Source organism: Mixophyes fleayi, chromosome 6 (genome assembly GCF_038048845.1).
Source record: "Mixophyes fleayi isolate aMixFle1 chromosome 6, aMixFle1.hap1, whole genome shotgun sequence".
NCBI lineage: Eukaryota > Metazoa > Chordata > Amphibia > Anura > Limnodynastidae > Mixophyes > Mixophyes fleayi.
The window spans coordinates 26,945,928-26,967,765 of NC_134407.1; the positions used below are offsets into that span (position 1 = coordinate 26,945,928).

The following is a 21,838-nucleotide window of genomic DNA, read 5'->3' on the forward strand; positions in this document are numbered from 1 at the left end:
GGAAATCAGCTACGCTCTGGGCCTGATTCATTAAGGAAAGTAAAGTAAAAGAAGGAGTAACTTTGCACCTTGGCAAAACCATGTTGTATTGGAGGGGGGAGATACATTTAAAATGTGGGGAGAGACTTATAGTTGGGGTAGGGCTTGTCCTAAATCAACTTTAAATTTCAGTGTAAAAAAAAAAGCCTACCAAGTATTTGTGTACTACATGAAAAACAGCCAGTATTTAAAAATAAACTAATTTGCACCCCATGCATTATAACATGGGGCCTGATTCATTAAGAATCTTAAATGAAGAGGATCCTTATTTCAGTCTCCTGGACAAAACCATGTTACATTGCAAGGGGTGCAAATGAGTGTTCTGTTTTGCACATAAGTTAAATACTGACTGTTTTTTCATGTAGCACACAAATATCAACTTTAAATTTCAGTGTACAAATAAGCTATCAAGTGTTTGTGTGTTATATGAAAAAGCAGTCAGTATTTAACTCAAAACAGAACACTCATTTGCACCCCTTGCAATGTAACATGGTTTTGTCCAGGAGACTGAAATTAGGATCCTCTTCATTTAAGATCCTTAATGAATCAGGCCCATGGTTTGTCCAGGAGATAATGTACTCCATTTTTTGCCTTACTTTCCATAATGAATCAGACCCTCTGTCTTCACATTTAACTCTCACCCAAACAAGGATAAGTTTGAATTTTTTTTAAGCCTTTATTGAGACAACTAATTGTACAACACATGCTATATACTATTTTCAATTTCATCTGCACTGGACTCGAACTTATATAATGTTGTATAATACTTATAGCATGATTATATCACTTTTCTGTAATCACAACAACCTAATCATCTCAGTGGAACTTAGGAATAAATGAGAGATATGAATTCAAATGTCTTATACAATGGTACATTTTAGGTAGAGACTTATGAGAAGAATTTATGTATGCACCATATACAATATATCTGTAGCTAAATATATTTCTTACCATCTCGCACAGCTTTTGCCTCCAATTTATCCATCAAACTTTTCCTGAGCTCTGTCTCTCCGCACAGAGTGAAGGTGTAGAGGAGCAGAGCCTGGGTGTATACATTGCTCACATCCACAGCGGCCTTCCGAAGACAGGACACAGCGTCTCTAACCAGAGGATCCTGCATGTTATTGTATTAGAAAGAGCCTCAGTATTGTGATGGTATTAAAGAAAATGAGAGTGAATGACAGTCTAATGCATTGTATTTAACTGAGTAAATGTAATTGATGAATTTCACTGTAGCTTGCCAATTAAGGGTGCTGCATAACCAAATAAGAAGTTTTAACTAATATATTGATCATTGAATTTATTAATTAAATTAAAATTGTGCTTATTTTCATCTGTGTATTGTTCTGGTAACAACCTTCTGTAACGTAAAAAAATATTAATGAACAAACTAACATCAATTCTAAAGTGGAAGAACTTTGGTCATGAATCCCTTTTCGATTATGAGTTGTAACTTGTTGTCTTCTCCTGATTGTCCTTGGCGCTATTACTATAAAATGTCCCTCTGTTGCTGGCTCCCTATTGACATTATTAGTGAATAATTTGGGCTTATGCACAATTCCTGGTGCAGCCAGGTACCAGTAAGCATATCAGGTTAGAAGTGAAACAAGACTGCTATAGATGAAGATAACATAAATCTTGTCCTTGTTTTTCACAAACATTTTATGCAAGATAAGATACCTCATGAATATTGGTTAAGCCCACAACCTGCCTGTATTGTGCAGATAATCAATAAACTGAATCTAGAATAGGTAACATTTCCTGCTTCAATATAATAATATGTCTGATTCATGATTCAGTAAATAGTATTAAATATACAGTGTTGACATTCCCTTTAGTCATTGTACATGACATGTTCTAGTTTTTTCAGTATATGTTATATAAATCCCTATGAATTATACAAGGATGGTATATGGTTTCCTGTGTTTTCTAACATGATGTACACAATATTGAAACGGGACACTTACATATTTGAGCATTCCTTAACAAAAAGTAGAAAAAGTAAATATATACCTCAATATGATACTGATCACTTACCTCTATAGTTAGACCAGCCTCCAGAAGAGCTATTGTTACATAAGCAGAGAGGGAAATTTCGTCTTCTACTCCACCCTGTAAGGCACAGATGAATGGCTGTGTTTAAACTCAGTTGGCCATTTAAAGAACTAAATAAAAACTAGAATGTTTTTAATAAAAATAATTAAAAATGACTTTTATTTAGACTTTTTTTTTTCCAACAGTACCACATAAAATAAAAGATCTATAACACAATAAGAGCAATTTATAAAATGTAGTAGTAGAGCTCTGCAAAATGCCTTGGTTTTTAACCAGTGTTCTTAAATGGTTTGCCCAGCTCACTTCTAAGTACATGTCTACAATCCACGCTCTGGAGACACATATGCCAACAAAAGTGTAAATTTCTGTATTTAAAATATGATAGTCTTGGTCTTGTTTTAGGTGTACTTTGTGTGAAGACTGCCCATAAAAAATACTGAGTTTGAAGTCAGTATTTAAAGAGCCCAAGTGTGCCAAAATAGGCTCAGCATGTGAAAAAATGGTAGCAAAGGGGTTATAACAATGTTTAGAGTCTTTAGTTCAATTATACAGATTACTTCTTGTTAAAACATCAAACATATCCCATTCTATCCTGACAAGTATCTCGATGTGTAATACCCATTTAGAATAAATGTCAGGTTTATCAATGAACATGTTCACTAAATAACAATTAGAAATTTTGTTGGCGATACTCTAACACTGTAGAAAGTTATTTACACATTTGGTGGGATTGCCAATTTGCAAAAATTTTGGATAGATGATGTGAATATCAATAAAATCATTCTAAATTATGAAGCCCCTTTCGACCCTGCCTTCTGGCTAATTCATTTGTTTAAAACTCCTTTAAACAAATTTAATAAGTAATTACTAAGTCATTTAAGCAATGCTGCTAAGGCGATAATCCATATCCAATGGAATAGTCCCAATTCTCCAACACTCAAAGATTGGTATTCGCCAATAGACTACTATATGTTAATGGATTACTTTTCCTGTACCACTGATTAAAATTCAGAATTTAATGCCACCTGGTTCTCCTGGTTGGAGTTAAAAACTACTGACTACTAAAAAGACTTTGGGCTAGTTTTACTAAGCTGCGGGTTTGAAAAAGTGGAGATGTTACCTATAGCACCCAATCAGATTCTAGCTGTCATTTTGTAGAAGGTACTAAATAAACGAAAGCTAGAATCTGATTGGTTGCTATAGGCAACATCCCCACTTTTTCAAACCCGCAGCTTAGTAAATCTAGCCCTTTATGTTTGTAGCAAACAGAGATAATTGAAAGCAAATTTATCACATGAACACTTGAAATGTCTTAACTTACTATATCTTACTCATTAAAAATCTTTTATTATAACATACAAATCCTCAAGGCCATTAAGCCTCTATTAATTGTGAGCAGACCTTCTCCCGTCATTCCCTCTTTTTTTTCCCTTCTGACAATTCTTCTACTTTCTATTTTTCCTTCTACTTTCTATTTCTTTATTATTAATTATAAAATTGGAAAGTTTTGAAATATATCTAGTTATACATTTTTCTAATTAATTCCCCTTCTATTTTTTATACTAGTATTAATAGGGACATGAAAGTATAACACATTGTCTGTAAAAAATGCATACCGTGGTATGTGTGACAGTAGGTGGTAGAGATGCAAATCATTTCCTGTTCATTTAGTAAAGCTTGCATAAACAATATAATATTTTTTTTTTTTTTTTGTAAATCTCTTTTTTATTGAAAGATTGAACAGCTTTTAAAAACATATCTATTTTGCATAGAACAATGCATTAAAGATATTCAAAAATATTACGTAAAGACACATATACATGAACACAATTCAACAGTAGTTCAGCATAAAAATAAAGTACCATTTAGTATTCAATAATACATCATGTAGGGATGGGGGAAAGACAAAGAGGGATAGAGAGAGGGAGAGAAAGGTAGAGCGGGAGGGGGGGGAGAGAGTAAGGGGGGTTCATTTATTCCACTGAGAATAAAGTGGTGAATCCTTGAATTCGAGCCACTCAAACCATATGTAATGATATTCCCTGTATTTGTCCTTTGAGGAATAGAGTATGTCGTCCATTATTCTATAGGATTCTATTCGGGCAAACCACTCTCTAATGGTAGGGATATTCGGGGATCTCCAATGTACTGGAATCACGGCCTTTGCTGCGTTGCTAAGGTTTTTAATTGTTGATTTTTTGTATTTAGAGATTGTCATTTTATTATAATTCAATAACCAGTATTTGGGGCAATTAGGTGGCTCAACGCCCGTAATTTCTTTAGTAATTAGAAGGACTGCATCCCAAAAAGTTCTAAGAGCTATGCATTCCCACCATACATGTAACGGAGTGCCCGGCGCCGACATACATCGCCAGCACACGTTCGACATCCCAGGAACCATCCTAGCCAGCAAGCTAGGACATCTATACCATCTAGTCATCACCTTATACTGTGTTTCCACCACCCGTATACTGACCGAGCTCGACTGGGTGCGTAAAAAGATATCTTTCCAATCTTGTTCAGATATCGAGCAAGTCAGCTCCCTCTCCCAGTGTCGTATGAAGGTGGGTTGTTTATTAAAGGTGTTTTCAATGAGATTACTATAGATGAGAGATAGAGTATGTCTAGGATATAGCGGAGAGGTACATAAAGATTCAAACTGTGTAAGCGGCCGCCCCACAGACTCCCGTACCTCCAAGGATCCGAGAAAATGGCGGAGCTGTATGTATCTCCAAATCTCCGCATTCGGAAGTTTCCATTTAGATTGGAGATCGGCGAAAGGCAAGACCCCAGACGCGTCCACCAGCTGGCCAACCCTGCGGAGCCCCGCCCCAATCCAATGTCTGAATGTCTGTCTAGCAAGTCCTGGGGGAAACCCCGGGTTGTCAAATATCGGGGTCAAAGGCGAGTGTCGTGAGGAAATGTGGGGAACCGAGCGCAATCTGGCCCATCTAGCCAGAGTTGGTGTAACAGTCGGGTGAATGACTTTAGGGAGTGGGTGCAGCCATGTTGAAAATTGAAGTGCCTTGCCTACAACGTAGCTCTCTATCCAGACCCACTGTTTGTCCAGTCTCTGTCTCGTCCAGTCCACCACCCTATTTAACATAGCCGCATCGTAATATAATGCAAAGTTGGGGAGTTGTAGTCCCCCAGCGTGCTTGCGCATATAAAGTGTATCATGTTTAAACCGGGGGCGTCTACCCTTCCACACAAAATCCCTGACTGCTTTATGTAGCATCTTAAACCAATAAGTGGGGAGGTGTATGGGGAGCGTTTGAAGCAAGTAGAGGATCCGTGGTAATACATTCATTTTAACCACATTGACTCTGCCTATCAGGGAAAAGCCTTTTGGGCACCAGTTTCTCAAGTCCCTACAAATTGAGCTTGTGATAGGAGTAAAATTGTCTTCAAAAATCTTTGTGTTGTCTTTGTTGATAAACACCCCCAAATATTTAAGTCGTGATGGATGCCACGAGAATGAGAATGCTGGCTTCAGGCCTTCAACTACTGCCTCGGGCGCAGAGATGTTGAGAGCTACCGATTTTGAGTAGTTAATTTTAAAGCCAGATAGCTCACCATATTGCTGAAATTCTGATAGTAAATTAGGGATCGAAACCACAGGGTTAGTGAGGATTGCCAGGAGGTCATCCGCGAAGAGGGCCAATTTAAAGCTTTTGTCCTCCATCTGTAGACCAGAGATATCAGGGTTTGCCCGGATAGAGCGGGCCAAAGCTTCCATACACAAGATAAAGATCAGAGGAGACAGAGGGCATCCCTGTCTGGTACCGTTAGATATGATAATGGGTTCTGATAGTTCCCCATTTACTCTGACCCTTGCAGTTGGCTGCGTATATAAGGCGGCAATTCGAGCCATACTCCGAGGGCCTAAGCCCATTTGACTAAGTACCCCTTTCATAAATTCCCAATCTACTCTGTCAAATGCCTTTTCCGCATCTGTGGATAGTAGAACTGTTGGGATATTGGCAGTATGCGCATATTGTACTAAATTGATTATCTTAGTGGTGTTGTCCCTCGCCTCCCTCCCTGGAACAAACCCCACCTGGTCAGAGTGGATAATTTGGGTCAAATATGGTTTTAATCTATTTGCTATCAGCTTAGCGTAAAGCTTAATGTCCCCATTAAGTAGAGAGATGGGCCTATAACTAGCACATGAAGCTGGATCTTTCCCTTCTTTTGGCAATACGGTAATCTGAGCAGCTAGCGTTTGAGGGGAAAAGTGTTTCTGGGCAGAAATAGAGTTAAAGGCCTGTAGCAAGAGAGGGGCTAGCTGTGCTTTGAAAGTTTTGTAGTAAAGAATGGTGAAACCATCCGGCCCCGGGCTTTTCCCTGATGGTGTCGTCTTGATCGCCTCTTCCAGTTCCTCGATCTTAAAGGGTTCTTCTAATAATTGTACGGCATCCTCATCTAATGTGGGAAAATCTATGCGCTTAAGGTATTCTGCTATGCGAGCCTGTTTGGTCGGGTGGTTGGCTGTGTTCAGCGTGTCGAACAAATTGTAAAGCTTAGTGTAATAGGTCTGGAACGCCCTAGCAATATCAGTGGTGTGAACTAGTGTGGACCCTGCGTCTGTCTTAATCTGAGGAATATATAGTTGGGCTCTCTGTTTGCGCAGAGCACGCGCCAGAAGCTTCCCTGGTTTATCTCCCCACTGATAAAACTGGTTCTGACATCTACGTAGGTCGTGTTTAATTTTATCTGACATTAATTGGTTCAGAGTCTTCCTGGTTTCTGTCAATTCTGTCATAACAGAGGGATCTAAAAAAGATTTGTGTCGCGTTTCTAGTGTCTTGATTTTTTCTAGGAGTGAGTCCCTATATGCTATTCTTTCTCGCTTCCTGATCGCACCTATTTGGATAAGTTTACCTCGTATAACGCATTTATGAGCTTCCCATAAAGATATCTTTGAAATGTCAGGGGTGTCATTAGTCTGGACATAATCCGTAATGGCCTCTTCTATCACTGTCTTGTTATGCGCTTCCTGGATTAAGAGCTCGTTTAGCCTCCAGGTGAAAGGTCTACTTCCTGTCCTGGAAATAGAGAGCGTCAGATACACCGGCGCATGGTCAGACCATGTAATCTGGCCTATTGCTACTTCTGATATCAAGGGCAAATGGTTGTGAGTAAGAAAGAAATAGTCCAGTCTCGAATATGTATTATGTGGGTGCGAAAAGAAAGTATAGTCGCGGTCTGTGGGGTGTTTGAGACGCCATGCGTCGACCAGCTGGTGTTCGTGCAAAGTACGTCTTACCCTTCGATACAGCTTACCGGCCAATCTAGCAGATCCCGAAGAGGAGTCCGTCGGGGGATGCAGAACCCAGTTGAAATCTCCACCTGTTATGGTGATGCCTTTCTTCATCGATTCCACTTTATCCAAAAGCTTTTCTAGAAATACAGGTTGATTAGAATTCGGACCATAGATGTTGACAAACGTATACATTTGGGAGGAGATTGTACATGTCACTGCCAGGCCTCTGCCTTCTTGTAATGTATGTGAGTCTATATTCTGAACAGGTAGACGGCTAGACATGAGAATTGCCACTCCCAAGGACTTGTTTCCTGCATTATCACTTGTGAAGACATACGGGAACTGGCGACTGTGCAACCTTGGAGCAAAACCTTGTTTAAAATGGGTTTCCTGTATGAAGGCTACGTCAATTTTTTTAGCTATGAGGTCGCGCAATAGACGGGACCGTTTTTCGGGGATATTCAAACCCTTGACATTAAGGGTAACACATTTGAGTCTACCCACCATTGCCAAGCAGTTCTAAGTGATTACATGTGTACCACCACAAAGGGGAAAGAGGTATGAACCCGTAAGTAGATTGTAGTTGGGGAAAGTTAGAAAAAGTAGGGATAAGAGGGAAGGAAAGAGGGTCAGGAAGCCATAAATGCTTAAACTGAAGTATCAGTATCAACAGAGAACTAAGAATCTTTGGCACGTTTATAAGACCGTTCCGGCAAACCATGTAGGACCGTGGTCCAGACATGACCCGGAATATAACACTCGGTCTTAGAGCCCTGAGGAGAACAGCAAACAGCAACAATCAAACAAACATAAATAAATGTTCCGCACCTCACCCCCAGCAGAGCCCCGGGTGATCTCAACCCAGGCCCTTGCCCAGCAGAGAGGCGCAGAACCTACACTGCGCATATGTACTAACAAATCTAATTTTGTGAAACATTAAGCATGGACACATAACTTATCAAAAATACTTGAACAATATAACAGTAGAAAACTTTAGAGAACTTTTAGAAAAATGATGATGGGCTAAACAGATCAATAATGGACACCAGCAGTTTAGAATAGCACATTAGGGATGAAGAATATAAAATAGACAAAAATAAAATAAGGATATTAAGGATGTTCTCGCCCAAGGAAAACAGTCTACAATAGAAGGCCTTCAACAGGGTCTTAGGAGAGGTCTTCCTCCGAGGAGTGGATATTCGCACTCAGTTGTGCATGATCAAGTGTTCCCTTGCGCCTGCTGATTTAAACGCTTTTGCGGTGACCGTTTAGATCTACTTGAAAGTTGGAATCTATCGTCGTGTTGTGCCTCCATTACCGGGTATAGACGTTGGTGGGACTCCTGCCATTCAGCTAGAGCAATTAGTGGAATGCTCAGGGTGGAGCAGAAGTCCGGCAAGTCCGGCGGAATCCTGAGGACTGCTGACTTTCCCTCATGTGTAACTTGCAGTTGGAGCGGAAAGCCCCATCTGTATTTAATTGATTTTTTCCGGAGCTCCTCCGTGAGGGGTTTAAGCTGCCTCCGAAATTGTAGAGTTTGCCAGGAGAGGTCTTGGAATATGTGGATTTCCTGACCGTTGAACTCCAATCCTTGGAGACCCCTTAGCTTGCGTACAATCTCATCCTTCTGCGTGTAGTAATGGAGTCGGCATATAACATCTCTAGGCCTTTCCGTTGGGGCCCCCCTTGGGCGTAGTGCCCTATGCGCTCTGTCAAATACGATTGTATTGTCTGATGGTAATTCCAGGACCTCATTGAACACCTTTGTCAAAGCGTCTATCAGGCCCTGTGGGGGGATATCCTCCGGCAAACCCCGTATTCGTAAGTTGTTCCGACGACCCCTATTATCTAAATCATCTATCTTTTGCTGGAATCCTTGCAGAGCCTTAGCTTGTTCCGCCACCGTCTTTTCTAGAGCTGTAACACGTTCATCTCCCTTTTCCTTGTGTTCTTCAAGGGCCACCAGGCGATGGCCAAGGTGGGCGATGTCTGCTTGCAGTGTGGCCACTTCTTGGTGGACAATCTCTTGCAATTTTGCTTCCAGCGCTTCAAAATCTTTTTTGGAGGGTAGCTCTTGCTTAGTCGGGAGAGACTTAAGCATTTGTAGGACCTGAGACAGATCCTGTTGTTCTGCTACCCCAGTCCCCTTCTGACGGTGTGTGTCATCCTGGCGTGTGTCAGGTGATGTTGAGCCAGAAGCAGCAGAAGGAGATGTCATCTCTGGTTCTTCCACGGTCACAGGAATTTGTAAATATGAGCGAAGATCGGAACGTTGAGGGGTCTCCTGGGGTTTTTTATGGGTTTTTTTGGCCGAGCTTTTTCGGTCTTTGCCCATCAAGGCGATCCTAAGCGTGTTCAGCGACTTGTTCAAGTATAATAATCATTGCAGGTAGTACATACTGTTGTGGTAAGATTGCCGCTATCTGCGTCTCCTCATGATTGGTCTAGGCAGCCATCCCGCAGAACGCGTCCCGCAGCCTGTTTAAAGGAATATTACAGTGTGTCCAGTGCGCCCCTGTCTGGCCAGAGAGCTAACCTCCATAGAACAGACTTGAAGAATTTATGTACTGGTAGATTGGATGGGTAATGTAGTAACGGAAAACTGCCACCAGATGTCAGTGTTGCTACATCAGAGTAAATGTTTCCACTGAGAGATGCCTGTTTGCAGGTGAATCTATTCTTTCTGTGGATCTGTATTTCAAAGCTGCTATCTGTGGAGGACTAACCTCCTTCAGCCAGACAATATAGATAGATAGTTAACTTGTACCTTGAGGCCAAAGTGACAGCATCTGGGATCTGGTTCTGGTCTGTGTTGTGGCAGGTGCTGAGGCGCTAGCAGGCAGATAGCTTAGTTTGCCCCGCTGGATCAAAAGAGCCGACTGACTCTGGCACTCCCGGCGGCGCCACCGCGACCACCCACAGCCTCACCTCCGTGTTTCAGGGCAGCGCTGGAGGATCCCCTCCTTCCGCTTACGGATATCTGCAGCTGCGCCTGAAGGGCTGTCCCGCCGAGAAGGACTCCGCCTGGACCCCCGATAGACCGGAGCTGCTGGACACCCGCCGGAGAGGTAAGCCTTGGTTAGACTTACTTGTGGTGATCAGTCTCTGGAAGACACGAGGCGGGTTAGGCCGCACTCCCAGGCATCGGATGTAGGGCAGAGCCTCGGGTGTCTGAGGGCTCAGATTGCCGCTTGGGTGCCCCGTGGAACAATTCCGCCCACGTGTGGTTTGTGAGCGCACCCCTGTATTAGATATTGAGGTGTTCTATGTGGTTTGGAGCAGGAGCTCACTCCTAACGCGTCTGACTCAAATGGCCGCCAAGCCACGCCCCCACAATATAATATTTTTCATTCACATGTGGTGTATATATCAATAATGCAATTAGTCCCCTCTATCCTTCATCAAGAAAGTAATTTATTTGCTTCAGGTGTTAACATAACTTCCAATAATTATTCCTATATATCTCAGCAACTTTCTTACACTCCTGAATGTTTTCTACCAGAAAAGCTACTGGGTTATATTGATTGTAAAATTTTAAGGATTTTAACCAGTAATTACACAGAAAATGTATCAAATGCACCTTCATAGCATTATTGAAAAGCTTCCCCACACTGCGGAAGCAGCCGTTATCTTGACGATTATTTTTCAGCCAGGTGAAGGAGTGGTTCAGATGGCTCTCGTCTATAAAAATATAAGGTCGAGCTTTGTTGAAGGACTTCACCACAAACGCACTCAACCTGTGGGGAAATAAGATGTAATTTCAAGAGACAATATTGTAAAATACTAGAAACAGCACAAGGCCAATCAATGTCTAGAGACACTTCTGAATACATATTGAGTGTCTTTCCTACATTAAAAGATATTAAACAGATTACGCAAGTTAATAGAATAATAGTGATGCCATAACAATTTTGTGTGCAGTAATTTTGTACACTGGCCAATTAATTTTCTAAAACGTCCCTGAACTGTGTCCTCCGATGAAGTCAGCCAGGAGGACTTCAAATAATAATAAAGGCAGTAAAAATAAAAATAGGAAAAAAATCAGATGATGCATAGTCAACAATATAAGGTAACACGAGAAAAAAGTATTGAACATCACAAAAACGTACCATTGGGAAAATGAAATATGTTTTGTTCAATCTAAACTGCTTGTGTCTGAAGAAGATAATATATATATATATATATATATATATATATATATATATATATATATATATATATATCTATAATATAAATGCCTAGTGGCGTGTGTTAGTCTGTCTGTGTGTGTGTGGAAAAAATAAAACCAAGCTGCAGCGCCACCTGCTGGGCGGAGTTATACACTGACCTACTAAATTCTTAGTGTGTGTGGAAAAAAAAACTCAGAAAGGGCTGAAATTTGGTATACTAAGATGTTTTTAATTTGTTAATTTAATTTGTTAATTGTTAAAAGTGTTTATAAAGATTTTAAAAAAAATATATATATATATAAAGATTTAAAAAAAATATATATATATATTTCTTGAAGGAGAAGTGACAGTGGGGAGTGGTTGGTGGTTGCCGGGGGTGACAGAGCGAGAGGAGTGTGATACTCAGGACCGCTGAGAGAGATCCCTGTGTCTGGATAGACATCTGGATAGATGTGGCGATGAAAATGAAGGATGAGGTGATGGAGAAGAATGATGAGGTGGTGACATGTGGACAAAACCACGTTAAAAAAGGGCACTTGCATCGGGATGTAACGCTCTTCCCCTGAGGAGGCCTGGGCTAGGGCCCAAATGCATGACAAGAACCTTTTTAACACCTTAAGTAGCTTGATTTGACTAGAATGCATGAGTATCATGCACGGGTTAACTTATATATATATATATATATATATATATAAAATTTTTCTTCCCTAGTATGCATTTACAAGAGAGCTAGTTTCTTTCTATCCCCCACTTTGCTAACATTTGACTCTGTGCGGCTAACTACATTTACATTTAAAAACAATGGCTTCCAATCAGGTACATCGGCCCCTCCAACAGTAGTTTTCTGAAGATAAAAGCTTCATTTTTGGATAAGACTGCTTACACAGACACACAGTCGCTTTTTGGACACAGGAAAAGCGGGAAGTATATGTGCCCATCTGAGCTGTTTTAATATGTGATCATGAGGGACTTTATACTAGTTAAATATGTTTAATATGTACAGTGTTTAGTCCATGGTGTTTATTGTCAGTGTTTTAATGGTAAAACTATAAACTATAGGAGCTAGATTAGGAGAACACGGAGGGCTGGTATCTTGCAGAGATCACATTTGTCTGTAATGATGTGGTATTTGAATTGAATTGTTTTGGCGTGTATATATGTTTGTGACTGTTATATTGTAACATTGTAAATAGATTGTTGAAAAAGTTCTTTGTTAAAAATGGCCGACAGAGCCATAAGTCATGTGGTTTAACTTTTAAGAAGTTTTAGTTTGTAAGTGATTGAATAGTAAGAGATATTGTTAGATATTGTTAGTTAGATATACGTTAAATAAGAAAAGAGTTTGGGAAACACCAGGGGTGGATCTAGACTTTATGTTAAGGGGGGGCGATTTTGCATAATCACGCCCCACCTTTGCTCTGATTGGCTGCCCCGCGTTAAACCCCGTCTTCCAGCCGCGATTGGCCCCGCCCCCTCCCGTTGTGATCGCCGGCTGGGACCACTCTGATTGGGTGGCCCACATTTATCCCCGCCCCCCGCTCGCGCTTAGCCACGCCCCTCCCGTTTTGATCGGCGGTTGGGACCTAGCTTTTTGCTGCTAGGGGAGGCGAATGCCCCGATCGCCCCCCCTGGATCCGCCACTGGGAAACACTTACTTGGAGAAGATTTTATTTATTGTATTCATTGAAATACATTGTATTTGACTGTGCCTCTAATACAGCTTGTGTTATAGACCTCCCCCTTCCCCTAAGAGAGATTACTGGACAATATGTTATGGCTGCTACATAAACAGATGTGTAATAAGATAGAAAAGACTCTTGTATGAGATAAGTGATGCTGTTTGGAAGTTAGCAAAAAAACTTTAATATGTGTACTGCAAAATATATGCTTTGTTATAAAGATGGCTAGAAATAGATGTCCGTGGTTGCACATAGTTTGCATTTAAATTTAAGTTAATGTTAGTGGGAAAAATAGCAAGTAAATGTTATAAAACAGCTGGTTTGTTAGTAGACATCACCTCCCCCTGTGAGACCAAAGGGAAATTAGTGAACATTATACAGATAGAGAGATATCTGTGATGGACTTGCAAGTATTGTGTTATATTGCATTACTGGAGATTTATTGTTAATAAGTTAAGAACTGGGCCTGTTGCTATAGCTATAAAGGTTGCATTGTTAGTAAAATGGTAGGGAGCCATATGAGCACGTAACAAAGCATGGCGTGAGGCCGGCCATTTTTGGTGGTGACTTTGCACTGTAAGATCAAGTTGTTTTATTGTGACTACTAGTGTATATGTACTGGAATAGTGACATATATATATATATATATATATATATATATATATATATATATTGCAATTAGGATTAAGATGGAGATAATTCAGCCAACATGGGAATGGTAATGAATTCTGAGATACATGCACACGCGTACATGCATGTAGTCATAGTCACATATACATAATTAGTAAGAAATTAATAAGATATTGCACCTACACACAGAAAGGCATCTATTATATGTACCATGTATGAGATTATGTTGTTGAAATATTATTATCATATCATTGTACAAATAAAGATCCTATATCATACGTATAATTATTTCTGCGTTGTGATTGTGAATTTAGAATGTCATGATACAGGGGATATTATATATAGAACTCTGTGAGATACAGAAAATTAGGTTTAAATAACTGAAGTAGGCGTTTCATAAAAGAGAAAGTGTAAAGGTGTATGGTTATGTAAACAGCGTATCCAGGAGCAGAATACAAAGATAACGTGAGCAATTAAGGCGTAAAACGGGATCTTTTTTTTCAGTGTCCATGTAGCCTGATTCCTCTTTGAATAACTATAAACTGATATGTTGCATTCACCTTTTGTGTCATATGTAACATTAGGGCAGTTTGTTGCTATATGGCTACTTAGAAAGGCACTCTGTTAGAAAAAGAGAACATTGGTTCATTATATTATCACACAGTTTAGTTGCCCAACTGGCACCAAAGTCTGCCGATCTGACTATACCTGACAGGCAAATAAATCTGAATTCTATCAGAATTTCAATACAGTTATTGCTATACTTTTTAAAATAGACAAGTATTTGTTTAGCAATATTGCAGTATATGGCTGTAATATTCCTGTTTTTAACAATGAATGCATTTTAAAAAATCTACGTAGCATCACAAATGTTCTTTGTTCTTAAAGATATTGCCAAAGGAGAGTGCAGATAACAATTTCATCTTGTTTGTAATATGTGGTAAAAACCCTTGTTTAATGGCAGCAGTGAGCAAGTTTTTTCCTACTCTGGTAATGGTGAACTGATTACTTATCACATTTTCCCAACTTCAATTATGAATTATAAATGCTAATTTAGACAATGTCACTCACCATGTGTTTCCCATAGGGTCACTATTCCCAAAGGCGCTGTATGACCCATCACCCCGTTTGTATGTCAGCTGCCGTTGGTACCCTGAGCAGAATCGTAAAAAATATCAATTTAGAAAGGTGGAATAACAATGTATGTATTAAAGATAGCACTAAATCTACCATTTAACAGTAAAAGCAGGTAGGAAATTGTGAATTGATTCAATGTTTTGGCTTCTATTAATTTCAGCAATTTCTTGACTCTTGGTAAATTCACTAATTAGCAACAGATTAGAAAAAAAAGAAGTCGCAAAAATAATCAATAATAGTGTACGGAATGCATGTATCAGATTTCAATCCTCCCCTAATCTCAATTTGCAAGAGTACACGATAACCTGAGAACCATTATTCAACTGATTTTGTTCCAACAAATTCCACTTGTATTGATAGTTTACATCCTGGGAAAAAGCAAAATACAGCTTTTTATTTGGTTCAATCGGTAGGAACAGCAAGATGACAAAACAAGGGACAGCGGAGATGTAGGAGAGTTAGAAATGTTACTCTAGCTGCTGCGGACCTACTCCTGCAAAGATATACTGTCTGGTAGTTTTTCAAATGTAGCAATGGATAAAATCAAAGTTATTTGCTCAATGTTCTTAAGTGCATTGGTAAATATTGCCCCCAAAATATTTCTGATCTGTAGATATAACCTAACATAAATACATGATTACAGTCTGATAGTGGCAAGAGGAGGACATTGTAGAGTGAGCCTAATGGCTTTAATCAAGAGAAAGTGAAATGAATATGCTGCTGTCACCATAATGTAATCATTTTCTTCATTTGTCTAAGTGATTAGAGCAAAAAAATTAATAAACGCATATACATAATGAATTAAAGATGAAAATAGTTTTATTTGGAAAAATAAGCCCCAAATAAACGTTGCCATTTGTTTCAAGCTTTCTTTTGGGAGTGGACACTTGTATTCTGTCAGTCGCTAAATGGAGAAGTGATAATTACCCCAAATCCTAACCCAGCCTTGCATGTCCAGTTGATTTAATTTCCTGTTTATTATGTAACTATTCTAATTAAGAATATATAACTGCTTGGCATAAAAGGACAAATACAAAAGTAGTACTCAGATGATAATAAATACGTCCAGTATCTCTCACCGGTCTCAAGGAACTTGGTGGCCTTGCTCTGGATTTCGCTTTTCAGCTGATGAGTTTTCTCCAGATACTGCAGAATAAAGATATTGGGCGCGAATAAAACCATGTTCTGCTCTCCGCAGCCATAGGGCATGGCCAGGAGACGGTCCAGGTTCTGCATAGCTGTGCCAATCAGATCTCCTGCAGGGTAACAAAATCAGGACAATATTGTGCACGATAATAGAAAAACATGTACAAGTTTATGAAGCATTATATTGACCATTGACACCAGGCGCATTAAGCTGCCATGACTCTACAGCAAACCCAGTGTTCCAAAAAGTTTTAATTATCTTTTTTAGCACCACCAGCAATCATTCTGACATATTTACACAGACAAAATATTTAGTGAAGGAGTTCTGCTTCTCTTTTTCATTATTTTGGTGCTGCAAGTCCGTTTGCCTCTTTTCTGTTACTTTATAAACTGGATTTTCAGTGGACACATGCCATCATCTTATACACACACAGACAATCTGATTATAATTTTATATTGTATATGTGTATATTAGTCCTCTAGGTCTAATGAACTACACGATTCATGGTTGATGTTCCATTATTTCACACTTGGGAAGTGCCCTTGTTGCCCTCAACTTAGATAATTTATTCTTAAGTACATACATGTGCAGATTGACCCCAGACTTGCCTTGAGAGTAGTAAGACTCTTCATACCGCTGGCAGCCAGTATTGCTGGGGTGCTGAGCTTTGGGCAGCTACCCCGGCAAACTTTTATTGATAAAGTGTGTGAGAGAGTCAGCGATAGGAAATATTTAGTATCACAGTTGTCATTATAAATAAACCCCTTACTCTAGCCTTCAGTATTTGTTGATGCTTTATTAAAAAGTCAATCACTAGAATGTAAATAGTCTACTTTGATCAGGTGTACGAATTATCAGTAAGGCTGTTTTCAAACAAAATTCTTTCTTCTGCAGTACAATAGCTTAACAATTGTGATTTTGGAAACTGGATTTCCATTTATGCATAAAACTCTGTGAATATCCATCCATGTATATGAGGCTATGCATGTCTTGTAACAAATATATTTTATAAAGACACTAATGAAAGTAAGAAAAACATTGAGTAAGTTTTCTTACTCAAGTTTGATGGACAAAACCATGTTACAATGCAAGGGGTTAAATTAGTTTATTATTTTGAAGATAAGATAAATACTGTCTGTTTTTTCATGTAGTACACAAATACTGGACAGCTTATTTGTACACTGAAATTTAAAGTTGATCTAGGACATGTCCTATCCCAAATATAAATCTGCCATCACATTTTTAATTTGCCTCCCCCCTGCAATGCAACATGGTTTTGCCTTACTTACTTTTGCTTAACTTTCCTTAATGAATCAGACCCAAGGTGAAGTAGTTTTTCAGTATATCATCATCATTATCACCATTTATTTATATAGTGATTTTATATTTAGAAAATGGAATTTGGGACACAATTTACTGCAAACCAGTGGTGTTTGGAGACAATCTGTAAAAGACATATCTTACCCAACAATGTGACATGAGCTCTTTCAGATTCCTTCAGAATGTTTTTAGGAACTATTAGAGAGATCTCCTCTGTCTTAGAATGCTCTAGATATGAAGAAGATGAGAAGGTTTATTCACATTGAACTAATTAAAAAAAACCATTAATGTGTAATTCATGAATTCAAAATGGCTATTTTCAACATTTTAAATTGTAAAAAAAAATGTAATTCACCTGTTGCTAATCAATATTTAGACAAATTGATTTTGAAGAACACTTCTGAGATATCAATTTTTAAGCAGGTTTGTTACCCAATTTTATAAAAAAGACCAAAAAACAAAATGTAAGCCTACATTACGATAGCAGTTGTTAGAGGAATAGAGACCAAGTTTGCTTAACAATAATAAATAATAACAAAATGACACCGCTAGTATAGTTTGCTATACGTCTCCATCACCCGCCTCCTGTTATGACATTAACCCCTCACCTTCTCCCTCTTGGATACAGAGCAGAGCACTTTGAGATTTCTCCTCCAGGACACCTCCGGGCTGTGAACATCAAAACATGAGGAAAAGGAGAGCTCATGAAAATGAATTGTAATGTTACCGTTTTTTTATGAGATTTTATTCCCACATAGACTGTGTATAATGCCATGTAGACCCCATATGATTTCACACTGACATAAGTTGACTAAAGTACATTTTATATAGAGCTAAACAAAGAGTAATTCTATACAGACGTGTCAGATGATACCATTTTGAGGAATTTTTAGAAAACAATGTATATGTAGCTTCTATATGAATTAGTTATGAAGCAACAACAATGTGGTCTCTACAATACCTATGCTTATGAGATATAGGGCTTCACTTAGACGTATGAATAAATCATTGGCAAAACCATGCTGAACTGCAGGGAGATGGAGAATTAAAATGTTTACACAGATTTAGGGTTGCTATGGGTGGCACACCCTAGGTCAACTCTAAATCATAGGTAAAAATAAAAACTGACCAGATTTTGCATGCTGGATGCAGAAGCAGCCAGAAATTTACTTGTATGCAAAAAATATTGTTTTTGGAATCCTTACATTGCAACATGGTTTGTCCATGTGCAAATCCACACCCTCAGCTCGATTTACTCCTAACCCTGTATTCTATTATTGACTATTATTGTGTAAATGCTTCCATTTATAAGGGGTAGTGTCTGACTTACTGGATAACCACAGTGACAAATGTGGAGATGCAAAACTTAGCTCATTCCGATGGAAGAAGCTGGGCAAATTTGGGGTTTCATTGCTGAGGGAAGAGTTTCCCTTCACATGCAAAGGATTTTGTGTAGTTAGACTAGATATTCAAATGAGTTTCGATACTCATAATTTGCCAATTTAAGAAACTGTTCTGTATTTAATGGATGGTCAGAGAGCCTTCTCTCCCCCAAAATGACATTTGGTCACATGAGAGAACTGAGTTGTGGTAGATATCGGGAGTTGGCTTATACATTCAATGGGAATCCTGTTACACCAATCACGTGGGCTTTATGCAAGAGAACACATTTTGCACAAGCAGCAATTAAGACAATAAAATGTCCTAATTCAATACATTGGGAAAATCCAAATTATAAAAATAAAATTAAATGTTAGTGTGGAATGTAATGTTTATGATTATGTAATTTTCTGTTAGGAAAGGGAGATCTATATCCAGATACTGACCTGTACAAGTAAAGGCTTAATAACTGTGTCAGTGCTGCCTAGCTTAGGGACAACAGGTATCTCATTCTGACAAAACTCTTTTGTATCCACAGCCTCTGTCCTCACTGTGATATTTACCTCACCTGGATTGGGATAAAGACATCAAATATTTAAACAAAGAGTAACATTTATATATTTTAAAAAAGGATGGGTGTTATTCCCATGACAATGTACAAAATAATAATTTGTTATCACATCTAGTCTAGATGAACAACTATTAATATTGTACATTATTTCCAATTTACATACAGATTGTGCTGCTAGATTAATGTGTCTCGGACCTGGACCAAAATCCCTTGGAGGACGAGGACTGGAGCCATGTGCTTGACAAGGCCAGTGAATCCACCTCCTGCACCAGGTATAGACAAGTGCAGCTGTATACACTGTACCGGGTTTACTCCCTCCACAGGTTGCTCCTGATGGGTGCTAGGAATGACTCTGTGTGTCCGAAATGGGGGGGTACTGCTGCTACCTTCTGGCACCTGCTCTGGAGCTGCCCTGTGGTTTGGGACTTTTGGTCGGAGGTGGTGGAGGGTATACGAGACATCGGTATTGACTTCCTGCTGCTGATTCCTAAGACTTGTATGTTTTACCTGCACTTGGATCTTCTGTTGGGTAGGAGTGCGATCAGATACGCGACGATCTTCCTAGCACTGGCAAAGGTTACTATTGCTGGGCCTGGATTGCTCGTGAGGGCCCTGGTTTTGCTGAGTGGGTAGTCCTGGTTATTGAAGCCGGGGGACATAAGCGCTTCACCGACCAATCCAGCCACGCTATGCCCAAACATTATAAGGTCTGGTTTAGATGGGCAAAATCAAGATATGCAGTAAGGTCTCTAGTGGCTGATTTTGACCCAGATTAAGTATTTCCTCTAAACTTGAATTGTAATGTAATTTTCTTTTCTCTGTATTGTCTAAAAATTATTGTCACGAACAGCACTCACCTGAGTCTGCGTGATGCATTTGTGACACAGGGTTAACCAAACAACAACCACCTGGTCTGTCTAAAATGATTAAATCCTTCCCTATCTATGCCACACACTAGCTTTGCGATACTAATTACCACCACCAAGGTTTTTTCGGACAAGAGCTGACACTCTTATTTAGGAAGCCTTCGGTTCTCCCTAGCATTAATCTAACCCAATTTACTTTAATCAGAGTTCACATAAACCACAAGGTTTGCACAGTTTCAATTAGGTAGCGTCTGGACCAAACTGTCGCGTGAATTCGTAAGAACACAGAGACTAGAACTTATTAAGTGTAATTTAATATGGAAAATACATCCACAATGCTTAAGATAAAAAGATAATAAAAGACATACAAATATAGTGCAATTGTTTCTTATAAAATAAAAAGGATAAAACACAGAATTGATACCTCACTTAGAATCAAGTTTCTGGTGCTGGGAGAAGCAGAAAAAAATGGAACCTCTTCAATCAAATGACTCCCAGAGTGAACCATGAGTTACATTTTAAATACATTTTTAAAACCAAGCTACAGGCCCACAGCCCCCCTTCCTGTGACCTTATTCAGCTTGAATCTGTCATTAACATACAACCCTGTCTCTGCAGTCGGCATGTCTGGGGCCTCGCAAACAGGTGTTAGATTTCATTGTCTTGCAAGAGATATCCTCAAAGGCTTTCACATTTGCGCCCTGCCATAAATGGTATAAGGTGCTACCCTTATCTACCAGCCCCCTCTAGGTAGTTTACCATACACAAAACCCATTGATCTAACAGCTTCTAAGAGAACCATGTCACACTATTTCTAGGAAGTAATTCACAAACATATATTTGCAGATTTATGCCTAAGAATTAGCTTGCACATGACACCTCCCTGTTCTAGAGGGTGGCATATTTTAAAACTGAATTCCTTTTGTCTATACAGTATTACATATAGGCTATATTAGCCCATGGCCTCATTGAGCCAGACCACATGCTGAGCAGTACCTAAAAGTCTATTCACGTGTCACAAATAGTCTAGATCTCACCCCGGGAGTCCTTTGAACTGCCCCCAGGTGACACTTATATCTGTTCACACTGGGGTGTGCAAAGCCATCAAACACATTTACATCCGACTCTGCGTCTTTAACTGTTATACTAACTTATCAATGGATTCATTTGATACAACCTATTTACACTGCAGTTATGAATTATCCCTTATAAATAACTGCAAGCTCTCTATGTTCACGACAATTATCAATAAAAATATTTGATTTTAAATATACCTGCCCCTAAGAAAAAAAGATTTATTTATTTTAATAATGAATATCAACATAGTTTAGAGATGGAACAGATTTTTTCTTCCCGAATGGACATGTATAATACTGGCTGCAAAATTGTGTTCTCACCTGAGTATTTTGAGTTTTGCTTATCTCAAGATATATGCACCTCAAAATATTCTGAAACAATGTGGCTACATTCAGATGCGCTTAAAGTGTATCAACATATGCCTTTAAGCGTATAAGGTCACATACTAGATATGTCAGTCATCATGGACTTTATGATGATGACTGAAGAGGGAAAAAAAAAC

General features: G+C 39.1%; 1 protein-coding gene across 1 annotated transcript in view; it reads right to left on the minus strand.

The window, feature by feature from the left end:
• LOC142160952 (alpha-2-macroglobulin-like) overlaps positions 1–21,838 on the minus strand; it is a 102,249-nt gene that overhangs the window by 17,276 nt on the left and 63,135 nt on the right. Inside the window, exons 21-28 of the mRNA XM_075216092.1 lie at positions 19,269–19,390; positions 18,051–18,111; positions 17,587–17,670; positions 16,055–16,231; positions 14,910–14,991; positions 10,941–11,097; positions 2,077–2,151; positions 991–1,153 (exon numbers count right to left, since the gene is read on the minus strand). Coding sequence (XP_075072193.1) covers positions 991–1,153; positions 2,077–2,151; positions 10,941–11,097; positions 14,910–14,991; positions 16,055–16,231; positions 17,587–17,670; positions 18,051–18,111; positions 19,269–19,390 — 921 coding nt within the window. The remainder of the gene's footprint in view (positions 1–990; positions 1,154–2,076; positions 2,152–10,940; positions 11,098–14,909; positions 14,992–16,054; positions 16,232–17,586; positions 17,671–18,050; positions 18,112–19,268; positions 19,391–21,838) is intronic.